Below are 14,010 nucleotides of genomic sequence, written 5' to 3'. Positions count from 1 at the left end.
TTTTTTTTTTTTTTGTAAGGGATGGGCTGTTGGAGAGTTTGCTGTTAATAGTAAAGATGAAAATGTTTTGGTACAGTGTCATGGTAAGTTGAAAAACATTATAATTCATGTCACTAACATCTCCTCCCCGAACTTCCACACTACTCACATCACTCCTACCTAAAACATAAATCTCCAATTTTCAGCTTTCAAGGATGGGCAAGATCCAAGAAAGCTTTATATCATAAATACAATTCTTTTTGGTTGCTACAAATGCATAATAATATAGGACGTTGCAAACAATAAAAGGCATACTATACATTTTAAAGCTGCAAAAATTATACGGTTATTTAATATATGGGTGATGTTTTGCCCTACCTGTTATTCAGGACGATAAGAGATAGCGCAAAATATCAATCCTGTGATCTTTTCCTGACAGAAAAGCACATTGAAATATATGGTTATTAATGTACGGTATATTAAATATCATACAATAAGATGAGGTAATTTATCATAAATACTAAAATTACAGTTACAAAATAAGCAAAATTAACAATTTTATTACATATATGTTTTCTAAAAGTCTGCTCTATTTCCAATTATATGATTTCAAAATTAATTATGGCATATTAACCTTTTCAGATCTATATTGCACAGCTGAATATTTTATTTCCTCTCATAAATGCCCTTGAGAATGTGATTATTAAGAAAATAGTATTAATATTAAATACCAAAATCCTGTGGTATTGATTTCTTTGTAGGGAAACACCTGCTTGATGTTGAACCCATTTCTAATATAATCCATCATTTTTCGCATTAGACAGTTAAAATGTGTCATGTTATTAGCTTGTATGTAACTTAATTTTTGTCAGTAATTGATTTTAACGATTAATTCAGTTATTGCATTGAGATTTTTAATATTGTGTAGTTTATGATTCATTATGATCCATCCACCATTTAACAACAATGCTTTCAGTGTATTGAATAGAGATTGAGGGTGCTATAACATTTCTTATGAATATTTTTTTTTTCTTCTGAATTTTTTTCATGTAGGAGTCAGCCACATATTTGTTGATGATGTCATCATTACAGGCGACGTCTACCGAAGAACAGAATATTGGTAGGTTTACACAAACAATGGAAATAAGCAACAATTTTAAGAATGTTAAAAAGATTTACGTTCTTTGTAGTTGAACTTTAAAAAGTTAAAAAACAATATTCAGTATTTCGAAGAATTTGTCTCATGCAAAAATAACAAAACATCATTTTGGCAAATAAACTTGGTAATTTTGAAGTAATAAAAAATAATTATCAACTTGATCATAGAAATAAAAAATGTTTACCCATACCTTTACAGTGAAAAATAATAGAAACATTTCCACTCACTGGAAATGTTTTTTTTTTTTCATCATAATGAATGAGCAAGTTAATTTCAAAATTATTTTTTATGACTTTTTGTCATTTTCTGTGGACAATACATCTTTAATTGCTTATCCTGAAAAGTTAAAGAAATTTAACATCGAAAAAATACTATCCACTTAATATTTACAGATTCATTAATAATATCGGTAATTTAAGGATTTTTTTTTTAACAGTGTTGAGGTAGATTGAGAAAACAAACAGTAATAAAAGCACAGAAAGTAGAATTTGTTCATTTCTGTAACAAATGTGTTTCTATAGTCTCTAAACACTGCACTGAAACGACCCCACTTGTAATCCCTTTAATGTGGATTCTTCACCAGCTTCGGCAGCATTTCTAACACTTTGCCATTATGTTATATGTTTTTACTGCGATTCATATTGTGTTATTTTTTTCTCATCTTAGGTTTGGAATTCATCTGTCTCCTGGCATCCACACCCTTTATGTTCCGTTGAGATCTAAAGGCCCCATGACATTTCAATGTAGACTCAAATTAGAAGGTAAAAGAAACATTTTTTTTTTTTTTATCATAGCTATCAGGAATGGCAGTAAATAGAGCTATCGCTCAAATGTCACTTTTAGCTTGTCAGTTGCGAACATTTTTTATACTCATAATTAGGTGACATGATGTTATTTAATGGTTGTTATTGAACCCTCGTCATCGAAAGACTATTTACTGAATAGACATTTTGATTATACAAAAAGACATACACCAAACCACAGTGGCATATGTAGAGTATTGAAATTAGTGGAATTAGTAAAAACAAAGCAAGAGGTCTCTCACAAACTATGCTGTTTTTACCTGCTGCTCTTGTGCTCATCAGTTTAGTTCTAGGATTGGATTACACAGTAATCCTCAGAGCTGCAGGAAGCAAATAACTAATTGAAATAATCTGTAAATGTTAAAAATAAATAAGAAATACAATTATAAATAAAGAAATATAATAATATTAATTAACATTAACTAATGTCTGTCTAACTATGCCAATATCTTCCTGTAAAACAGCATTGTGTGTTATATTTTATTGCATAGTCTACTTAGACTGACGCTAGCCAAAGGGCTTAATGGTACGTAAGCTAAGTCGAAGGGACAATGATTGAGTCGGAGGGGGTATGGCTAGTTGTTAACATACTGTATACTCTTACGGAAAATGAAATAACTACTGTATGCACTAAATAATAGCAGATGATGAGGGCTGTCAGCAAAAAATGCGAAAAATGTTTAGCCAAATAATTTATTTGACAGCGGTACAATAATGTTGGATCAAAATGTTGTCAGCAATGTTTTGTTTGCAAAATGTCGAGCAAAATGTTCAGAATAGGGGTGTGGGACAAAGTTTTTATCTATGAAATGTCCTAGTACCTAAAATAAGGGGTATGTAAACCAGTTTCCAAACACTGAATCAGCCATATCTTTATCTAAAAAGTATGATGACAAAATATCATAGTGATGTTTTTATTCAATATTCTTTTTACTAGGATCACATGCATTTCAGGTTCATCGTCCATCTATGCAACCAGACTTAGTGAATGGACACATACTAGGTGATGTGCTAGCCCTTCCAATCACCAACCTACAAACAAAAAAATGGCTCAAGAAAGTCAAGTAAGCCACCTTTTTAAACCATTTTGAATGTATTCAATGTAGCTTAATACTTACCATAAAATACATATTTTCAAATTCCAGTGTCCTGCGTAGCACCAAGATTTTTTTTTTCTTCTCATGACTACAGACAACTTAAGGCCAACTCAGACAGTTTCGCGATTTATTGTCAAGGATAATTTTTTAGTTGTGAGAATACTAAACAACAACTGTCTCTGATGCAGACCTATCCTGTAAGGGTTTAACTCACACAGATCCAACGCAGCAACAGATTGCGTTGAGCTGGTCGTGAGATGCTGTTGTTGGCCTTTACAGAGCATCCATCATCCCGTATTTGGCAAATTTACTCTTCTCTGTTGATGTGAAAGAAATAAAACCATTGATTTTTCAACATTTACATTTATAATAAATAAACATATTATACTTTTTATAGGGTATCTATTAGTCAGCAAAATACAGGTATCCCAATTAAATTAATACAAGGACCAATTGTGAACATAGCACCTGGACAAACCATGCCGGTGAAATTTCAGTTCAAGGAAAGTGAAAGTGGAAATGACCAATCGCGGGAGTGTAAAGAAATCAGGTGATAATCTAAGTATGATCATTGTCAAGAATCACAATTATACCCACACATTACATGCACAATCTTAATCATATACTGTATATTTTATTCTTGAAGTACATAGAAAATACACAACAAAACAGAGGTTCTAAATTGGAATGAGCTTTGCTAACACAGGTGTTTTTGCTGTCGGGAGTGATACCTATGGTCAGCTGACTTCACTACACCATGCATTAGCAGAGTATCCAAGGAGTGCTCAGTGGTGCATGCCCCCCTCCCCGCCCTCTCCAAAAAAAAAATATTGCACTTCCCATTCATTGCCCATTAAGAATTGTGCATTGACTAGTTCAAAATCACCTCAAATCACCTTTTTTTGCAACCAAATTCCCCCCCTCCCCCTCACGTAAATATTAAGCCCCACTTCAACTTCGTGTACACCCCCCACCCCTTCCAATCAGCTTCTGTATTCCAAGTATCCCAGATATGCCACTGCATGCAAACATTCTGGATTTGTGGGAAATTTATTCTTTTGTGAGATATTTTTCTTGAGTGCTTGAGTGCAAAACTCTGTTAATTTCCAAAGACTTCATGACTCATCGAAAACTTAGTGCCATTGACAAAAATCAAATTAATATTATAATATTAATGTATATGAATAATGTTTAATAAAGTTTGGTGATTGACCTTGCACTGTCTACAAGGAGTGTTGTGCACTAAAGCTTGTTCACAATAGCTATTAGTTTGGTTTCATGGATCATTCAACACTTATATCTTTCTTTTACTAGCTTTATATTGACAGTCAGCACAGCAGAAACAGACAGTGATCATGTGACAATTAACTTGAGGTGTCGTCACTTACACCAGTCATTCATTTTCACATTCCAAGACCATGATGGATCAGTAAGTATTAACTGCAACCATTGAGAAGAAAGTAAATCCCTAATTTCAATCTCTATTTATCTATAAATGATTCAAATTTTTACCCAAGACTTTATATTATAAAGGTGAGACAGTTATCTTCTAAAATACAGTTTATTTTCCTGATAATGACATAATTAATGTCAAAATATTGAATCCCAAGAATTTCGATACTTGGAGTATGTAATATAGAGTACTACACTGTTAAGATCAACAGGATCCATTTTCTCCACTGACAAACCATTTATCCCAATTTCTAACATAATTATTAAGATGTTGTATCTAAATTTTTCTTTGTAAATTTTATATTGATGATTAAATGTGAGTTCGATAACTAATATAATGCAAAATTTTGTGTTTTTAGTACATTTTAATGCTAAATTATTAGGCTTTAAAATGCCTATTCCAGAAAGCCGATTCTAAACCATTAAAATTATGAAGTCATTCAGGCGTAATGAACGGTAACCAACGTCAGGGCGCCACCTGGTGTTGTGACGACACGACTGCTGTACTCTATACTATATTACAGTTTATAAGAGAGCAGTTATACACCCTATTGTTAGATTTTATTCTGTTTTCCAGATACAACAGGCAGCAGCCATTAGTCCAACGAAAGACTGCCCTCAAGAGGTATGTCCTGTTGTGTTGACTCTGCATGGAACAGGTAAGTTCATTTTCTTTTATGAGCCTCACATAGATATTGCCCAAACTGTCGTAGTGATTATACTATACACCAGGGGACCACCTACTCCGTGTACAAACATTGTTCTCTGCCTTCTCAATAAAAGGATCAACAGCAATCTGAACATTTCATAATAATAATATGTTCAGAATGGTGTAGTGTATGTGTTTGGTGCAGCCATGGGAGGGGGACTGGAGCGGAAGGTGAAGGTGGTGTCACAGTAAATATTTAGCAAAATTGTTGTTTTTTTTTTTTAGGTGTTTCTGCCCAAAACCAAGCCGATGGATATAAGCGCATGGAAAATGGTGATTGGATATTTGGACTTGACTCTGCTTGGGTTCTGGCCCCCACCAGGTGTGAAAAATTAATTTGTACCCAACAGAATTTCAGATTTTAACCCCTCTTTCACCTCAGTATATCACCACATTCTAAAAATGTTAAGTTTTGTTTTCAACATATGCATAGTTTGACTTTTTTATTCAGCAAAAACCAACAGTGATGAAAGCACCACTTACAGGTGACACTAAACATAATAAACTATCGAAAATGTAGACTAGAAATGTGAAATAGCACTGAGCTTGATTTATTTATCTTATTTTTAATACAGTAAAACGTCCATTTTACGAACATCCATTTTACGAATGGGCAATTTTACGAATGGTCTTTGCCACTGATGATGTCATCATCGACCAATTATTCCTGTAAAAAAAGTTTGATTGCGCACATTTTTACAAAGTGATAATGTATATTTTTCTTAATAAAAGCAAGTTTTTTGTATTTATTTATTAACAGTTCGATCTTTTCTTCCATTTCTGATATAATAAACCTAACCAGAACAATGAACTACCAACGCAAGTGTCGTCGGATTGAGCGCACATGTTTACGATGATGAATGATTGACATTGTGAATGCTAGATATGATCGCGAAATGTATGTAAACGACACCATTTGGTGATCTAACAACAAGAAACAACAAGATAGAAAGGTCCATAAAACACACAGATGTTTGAATAAGAATATAGTATTTTGTTAAGTGGAAGAATGCCAGCGATTAAGATAATTTGGTTTTTATCGAAGGACAATTCAGCTAGGCTCTAGTGCAGTAGACCACGCTGCTGCACTGTCAGTTTGTGCTTGGCCTGGCTTCCGTCAGCCTGTCGGCGTTCAGTGGCAGGGGATAGTTGGCCTAGGTATTGGAAACTGACACCCGATCTAGTTTACAAATTTTTTAATTTACAAACACCCCTTGGTACTAAAGGGTACGTAAAATAGATGTTTTACTGTAATATTAAAGCTATCAAATATGGGAAGGGCATTAAACTCAGATGGTAATCTCTCAAATATACCACATTTAGTACAAACAACACGACCATAAGTGACATGCCGCAGACCTTACTACAAGCAGCAACAGTAGAACCAAGAGGAAAATCATACAAAGAGTTCGAATATTTATAAACAACAACTGTTGAGCGCCATTTTATTCTGTACCTTGTTAAAGCTTTTGTCAGTGTTGTCATTGTTTTTCTCTTCTAGGCATGGTGCACATAATTGGGAAGGCCCTGGTACCCTGACGGCCATGACCGCACTCCATAAACTACAAGAGGTAAAGAATAAATATCCCAAGAAATATGTGAGCTGTTCTGACAAAATGAGTCCTGTGGTACGAAAAATTAAAAATGAGTTATTGATGTATTTAGATAGATGAATATATAAGCTTTATTTTGGACTTTAAATTATGTTTCTAGGTTGAGTGAAATCATTTCAAAAATTGCCTCTAAAGATAAACAACTGATAAATTTTGTGTTGGTTTTCCTATCAATTTTGAAAACAAGCTTTACAAAATGTGTCTCAAAAACATGATTACCTTGGGTATATCAACTTGAAACTTTTGCTACTATGAATCTTATATCAGATATATTTTCTTGAATATATGTTATCAAATTGACCTGGCGTATCACAAGACTCAATTTGTCATGACAGCTCACATATGACATGCTAAACTAAAGATGAATAATAGAGGGACATCATGTTTGAATAGAGTAACTAGCCATCAAAATTTGAATAATTAACTTTATTTACTTTAATAATGAATTGTTAAATTTTTTTATGTATTGACTGAATAAACTGTCAATTCAATTCAATTCAATATCTTTTATATGCTTCAAAGTCATCATGGGCCAATATCCACTAAAAAACATGCACAAAAAAGTTATGAAATTCACAAAAGAACACATTGATATAGGCCTATATAAATTTGCAAAACGAGAAGTTCGACATGCGATATGTAGGGATGCAGAGTCCCTAGCGTGGCGAAGAGATGTAGAGCAATGGCGGCGGAATGGAAGAGAGGTGTTAAGAGGGTGAGATTCCATTTGGTCAATTTTCCCAAGTTTGCAGAGAAGATGGTACTTGATTCGGTTTTCAAAAAGAGGGGTGTTGAAGTCTAAATATTGAAGGATAGGTGGAATGTGTAGCGTTTTTAAAAAAGAAGTTTGCAAAAAAGGTATTCAATACTTTTATAAAATGACACTTCACATTTGGGTAGTAGGCCATGAATGCAGCAGGCGTATTCCATACCTGGAAGAATCTGGCACTTTTATAAACTAGCAAGGGATTGATGGTCGATAGAGTGTTTTAAGTACTTCGATAAGGGTTCTCTTTCGGGAACCAACCCATGGGAAAAGGAATCAAGAACAGCCCCGACTACATATATCGAGCAATTATAAAAGGATCTAATCACACTGCGGCAGTACATGCCACACCTTATAGAAAACAGACATTTGTGGAGGAAAGTCATCATTACAGGGCTGTAGCCACTGGCACGGTTGCTCAGGTTTCAATCTGACCACTTTCTTTTTGACAGACCACAAGTTATTAATTAAGTTTTTAATAGGAATAAAAAAGGGCTAATTTCCTCCTGTATGTTTAGACACAACCTACTCTCTGTTGACATAACTCAGGAACGGTTAATGATAGTTTACATTGTTTTCTTCTCGTTAGTGTAAGATTTATAATGACTGATTAAGAAACCACTGTGTATTTTTTCTTCAGTTGAAATTCAGTGTCTAGTGGGCTTACCTTTTATCCAAATCAAGTAGGTCACAGACATGCCAACCACTCCGATTTCGGTGGAGTTACTCCGTCTATTTAGGCAAAACTCCGCACTCCGATTTTGGGTTGAAAATCTCAACTTTTAACACATTTTGGCCAACAGAAATAAATCACGCATTTGCGAATAAAAATGATAATCCTATGATTTAGATAAGACCAAGACCACTTAATTTCGTCCTGAAAACAGTGCTCTGAACTGAATACAAAAAATTTATTCGCACGGTATACTGATTTGGAAAAATCCAATTTCGTTGACCAAATCGGTGTCAGAGTTGCACTCTGAAACTGTATACGGAAACAAATTGTATTCGCGCTCCATGGTCAACTGATTTTGAAAAAACAAATTTCAGTGGCCATATTGATGTCAGAGAGCACTCTGAACTGTATATAGTTCCAAGGTCTACTGATTTCGTAACAACAGTCTAGTAAAGCACGATTTCGAAAATGGAGTCCGATGAGAGCGATATGGATGTAGGCCTAGGTTAGGCCATGATAGGCAGTGCTCGAAAAACGAGTAGTAGTGTTGAGCTTCCTCCAAAAGAGAAGCTAAAACACGCGCAAATTGCAAGTTAATAACGGAAAGTATCCTGTCAGTTTGAAATCAAAACTACTGTAGGTGATGCCTACGGTACGCTCATTGTGATTGATGCTGTGTTGATTTTCTGCCTAGGCCTAGTCTTTCACTGTGGTATTGCTGATTGTGAGTCAAAACGGTTACATTTTACAATCCGATCACATTGGTACCATGTCTTGGGAAAACTCCTCTCACATTGCCAAAACTCCGCTCAGAAGTTTTTCAGACTCTTTTTGTTGGCCTTATAGATTTGGCATGTCAGGTCAATTACTACACACACAGCCTGGGTTCCAGCCGCTAATTTTGGGTTACTCACGTTTTATTGCGCTTATTGCATGCCATACCTAATTCTTTTTTTCTTCTAATTTCTTTTGTTTTTTTATTACTGTACTGTACCTATTCTGTCTCAAAATTAACTTGCTCGTTGGTGGCGCTATCCAGAATGAGAAAAAATAATAATAATAAGGGATTTGTGGCAAGTCTACTTTGCAGAAAATCTGACTAGATTCCATTATACACTTGCCTAGGACTTATATTCATTTCTTCTTATTCATTATGTATATCTCATATATCCCAAAATTATGTTATATTCATGCACTGAAGTTGAAATTTTAACTTAATAATTTTAATATGTTTTATGTTTTTTGTTGAATGGTCTTTATGATATTACAGTCTAATATGACCACAACATTCCTTTAACTTTTAAATTTCTAACCTCTTAAACTTTGCATATTTCAATATACATTTATATTTCCTTAAATCAAGGAAGTTCACTCGTTAAATTAGTATAGATAGTACAGAGAATTGTCTGTCAATCACAGATATCCAAATTTTTGGAAACTACGTTTTATGCATGCAACGACATGAGAACTTTAACCTAATAACATGTATATGTTTTATGTTGTTTGTTGAATGGACTTCTTTAATAATAATATTATAGTCTAATATGACCACAACATAACTCTGTAGCTGTTTAGCATAATATAGTACAAAGAATTTTGAATGTTTATCAATATCATTATACACATGTTAGATCCAAATTCTAAGACATTACATTTTATGCAAGCACCATCGAGGAAAGTTTAAACATAATAATTTTGATATGTATATGTTTTTTGTTATGTGTTGATTGGTCTTAGTTAATAATATTACAGTTTAAGATTCATATTATGATAAAAACTTGGTCATAATGTAACTTATTCTTAAAGGAAGCAGATTAATGCAATTTTTTCAACAACTGTACTCTGACCAAAACCAAACTTGATTGGTGTGATTTTGCTTCCACCAGAAAATTAATTAAATATGCATAATAAACTCAACAGTATATCGCGCAGCCAATTTAATTATAATTATTTACAGTCCCTTTTAATTAATAGTCAGACAATGCAAAAATGTATTGAATTTTTGTCTATATTTTCGTCTTTGGTTTAGGTAGATGGCATTCTGACAGAAAGAGTTGGAATTTGCCAGACCACCAGGCACTGCAATCACTTCATATTTTTTTTTAAATATAATTTTATTTCTCACCCTGACATTCGTCATGGCGAACGGTGCAAAGGTCTAGATCCCCACCTGTATGTATTGGTTGAAAGTGTACCATAGCAATATTATTTTTTGTTCATGGGTCTAATCTTAGATTTTTTTTAATGTCAGAAGGCAAAATACTAAAATAACAATGTTGTGGGTAACAAGCTTTCTCTTGAATAAACTTCCTGTTTTGAATTTGAAGTGTTTTTATTGTTTTGCTTCATCATAGCCCTGATGTTAGTTTAAAAAATATTCTTATAAAAAAATATTTTTAAACAATGTATTAGATTACTACAACAGAACATCATTAAAATTGGTGTATACAATGGAGAAATAGAAAATTTTAAGTGTCCAAGTGCCATTTTCGGGCATCTATATAGTCTCAAATTCTAAAAATTTACTCGTCTGCACCTCAAAACCATGGTGGGGCCCATGTAGATATCATAAATTTTGTACTATTCTAGTCTTATTTTTGGGCATCTAACGAGCCTCAAATTGTCAAAATGTTCTCACCTGAGCCCCAACCATGGTTGGGCTCAGTTGAATATGGTAGTTTTTAGAATTGTAAGTATTTAAGTTTCATTTTCGGGCACCTATTTAATTAATTGGGGTTTTTTTAACTCAATTCGTCAAAAATAGAAAGAATTAAAAGGTACAGTAATTTAAGTTCCATTTCCGGGCATCCAGTGGTATAAAATACTGAAATTTTTGCGTTCACCACCAACCATGGTGGCGCTGACATGGTGTGGACTCTCATTTCATTGGCACCCACCTTCCTTAAATCCTGGATACGCTACTGTTGCTGAAAACAATAAAAGCCAAGTATATTATTGTTCACGTAAGCGTTGTTTATAGTTATAACTGATAGGTTATTACTTCAAAACAATGCTAAAAACACAGAGTGTCAATGCCATGTACAACTGAGCTGAGAGTCTCCGTATTAGTGGTGGTAATATAACGCTTGTCATGCACTGTATCATGCACTATAGAAATTGAAAACCATAATGTAATGGGAATGTACCTCTCTGGTATTGCCTACAGTATATACTGTAGGCTAGTGATTTAAACAATGTCCTAATGGCAGTGTTCAAAATAAGTGTCAAAGAAAGTAAGTATGGTTGTTGGTAAAATGGTCAACATTTTATTTTTATTTCTCACCCTGACCTTAATTTTCTTAGTTTAAGACCACCACTTGCACAAAATTATATTTTTCAAGTTATTATTATAGTTTTTTTTAACCCTTCGAATCTGGGATCTTTACCTACTTCTAAATTACATCATATAGGTCTCCATCATTGCACCACGTCCATTGCCTAAATTTAATAAGGTTCTAAAGACCAGGGGGAAAGCCAATTGGTATCATTATGGTTTCTGATTAAGTGATACCCAAGAATATTGGATAACTTAGATTTTATAATAATTATATGTAAACTGATCATTACACAACCACAGGAGACTGCTATTCAAGCATTTCAACGAGGTATGTTAAATCAAATTGATCAAGTTCAGCCTCGCCTACGTTTTATAGGAACTGGCTCGTCAGCTTCGTGGCTACGTTTTATGTTCAATAATTCAAGTTTTGTGGTGGTAGCCACTGTGTGTGTGCTGAGCCATGGAGATCTTGATTCTGGTTCAATTCCCATCGCTGCTCTTCTGGAGAAGGAGGGCTGAAATGCTAGCTAAGCTAATTGGACCTGTGTGCAATGTGGCCCATTTGCATGTCAAAGAATGCAGTCATAACTCTTGGGAGAAGAATAGAAGATTGTCTCCCAGTGTACTGCCCATCACCACCAGACAGTTCCTGACCCTTTAGATGGGAAGGCAGCAGCACACATGAACAAGTGTAACAATTAGGCTTGAAACCCTTCTCATCGAAAAGCCTAAAGCCCTACCACTGTGCCATTCTTCTAGGTGAATATTTAGAATTAGAGAAAAATTTATAAATAGTATAAATAAAATAATTATTAATATAATATCAATTCAATTTTTTAAACAATTTTTTCTTACAACAGTTAACAAAGAAATCACCATGGTTAAGGAATAAAGCAGATGAGAACCATGTGATCTTCGCAGGTCATTCTATGGGAGGTCATGGAGCATGGCATCTTGCAACTCACTACCCTGACAGAGCTCTTGCTGTAATCTCATTGGCTGGTTGGAATAAGAAAGAAGAATATGGCGATAGTAATGTTTTCTTCAGGTACTTTACTTTAGATTTGCTTATATATTTTATATTATATCTATTTTCTATTTTTATATATGTTCTTAGGAATCATCCATTATTTGTTTGTAATAGGGGAAGTATAAAACAATTATTAATTTTCTTTTCTTCTGAAAAGGTGCACAACTATATAGTGCACAATAATATGATTATTGTCATCAGAGCAGCTTAGCTTAGTCGGCTAAACTGGTTGTAGCCACTTTGTGTGCGCTGAACCGTGGAGATCTCTTGGTCCCCGGTTCAATTCCAATAACTGTATTTCAGTTGTAGGGCTCAAATGTAAGTTACAATAGCGCACTGTGATTCAGATGAGACAATTTAAGTCGTTGGTCTGGTGTGCCTATATGACCTATGTGCACGTTAAAGAACACAGTGCACTCTTCGGAAAGGAGTAGGGGATTTTCCCCCTCGGTGTACTGCCCAATCACCAGCAGATTGACCCCACTGGAAATAAGTCTTCAGATTTCCGTGGGTTATCCTTGGCGTTTACACTGAATAAATCCAATCCTATCTAATCAAATTTTGAGAAAAAAATTGAAATGTTTTCATTAACAAAATCTCAATTTGTGCAAACACAATATGTGCATGGCCTTGTGTGTCAAAAATTAATCTTGTAACCTATTTTTTTTTTTTCATTAATATATGTATAACATGAAAGAAATTAGCAGAATGAATTGGAAAAACATCAGCTAACATTAATTTCTGAAATTAGCAAATAATAAATTCTTGATATTAAATCATTATTATACTTTACTAGGTTTTTTAATTATTATTTTGAGCCCTAATCAGGTGTAATGATAATATACAACAACAATAAATTGTTTATGGCAATTTAATTAAGGTAGATGATCTGTAGTGAAAACCACTTTCAATTTATTTATCGAAATTAAAGTCAGAGTAATGCATAAAAACATAATAGAAAAAACATAATAGAAAAAACAGGGAGCATTGCAGAAGCAACAATTAATTTCTGAAAATTTAATAACTATTTAAATTTTGGAGACTACCCATCAAGTTGAGATATAATGATAATATAATAATACTCAAATATAAATTATTTATAGCAAATAGGGGTAAATGATCATTGATATGCTAGGTCTAGTACATTGTGACGGCTTTCCATACTTTCAGTTGTTTCATCAATGTGATCGCCAAGTTACCCTAAAGTAATGTTCAAGTTCAATTATTGTCATATACAAAGTAAATGAAATTTGTTTTCCAAGGTTCACAATAAAAACGATGACATACTAAAATACAATACAAAGATACGATATAAAATAAGTTAACCTATGTATGATAAGAAGCAGTAAATAGAATAAAAAGAAAACCCCTTTTCCAGCAGCTAAAAGCTATTTTCCAAATATATACGAATAATTTCTACAAATTATTATTATTATTATTATTATTATT

The 14,010-nt window shown here is 33.6% G+C and overlaps 1 protein-coding gene across 1 annotated transcript in view; it reads left to right on the top strand.

The window, feature by feature from the left end:
* The window catches only part of LOC117106711 (uncharacterized secreted protein ARB_06907-like), a gene marked incomplete in the record, with an annotated part of 40,885 nt that overhangs the window by 5,431 nt on the left and 21,444 nt on the right, over positions 1-14,010 (top strand). Inside the window, 9 exon segments of the mRNA XM_033248121.1 lie at positions 20-83; positions 1,033-1,099; positions 1,805-1,899; positions 2,879-3,005; positions 3,436-3,588; positions 4,353-4,467; positions 5,068-5,149; positions 5,425-5,521; positions 6,701-6,770. Coding sequence (XP_033104012.1) covers positions 20-83; positions 1,033-1,099; positions 1,805-1,899; positions 2,879-3,005; positions 3,436-3,588; positions 4,353-4,467; positions 5,068-5,149; positions 5,425-5,521; positions 6,701-6,770 — 870 coding nt within the window.

This window comes from Anneissia japonica, unplaced genomic scaffold, assembly GCF_011630105.1.
Source record: "Anneissia japonica isolate Jap-2015-1 unplaced genomic scaffold, ASM1163010v1 scaffold287705_len1045735_cov187, whole genome shotgun sequence".
NCBI lineage: Eukaryota > Metazoa > Echinodermata > Crinoidea > Comatulida > Comatulidae > Anneissia > Anneissia japonica.
The sequence above is the reverse complement of the archived record's forward strand: the minus strand, read 5'-3'. Positions and strand labels throughout refer to the sequence as shown.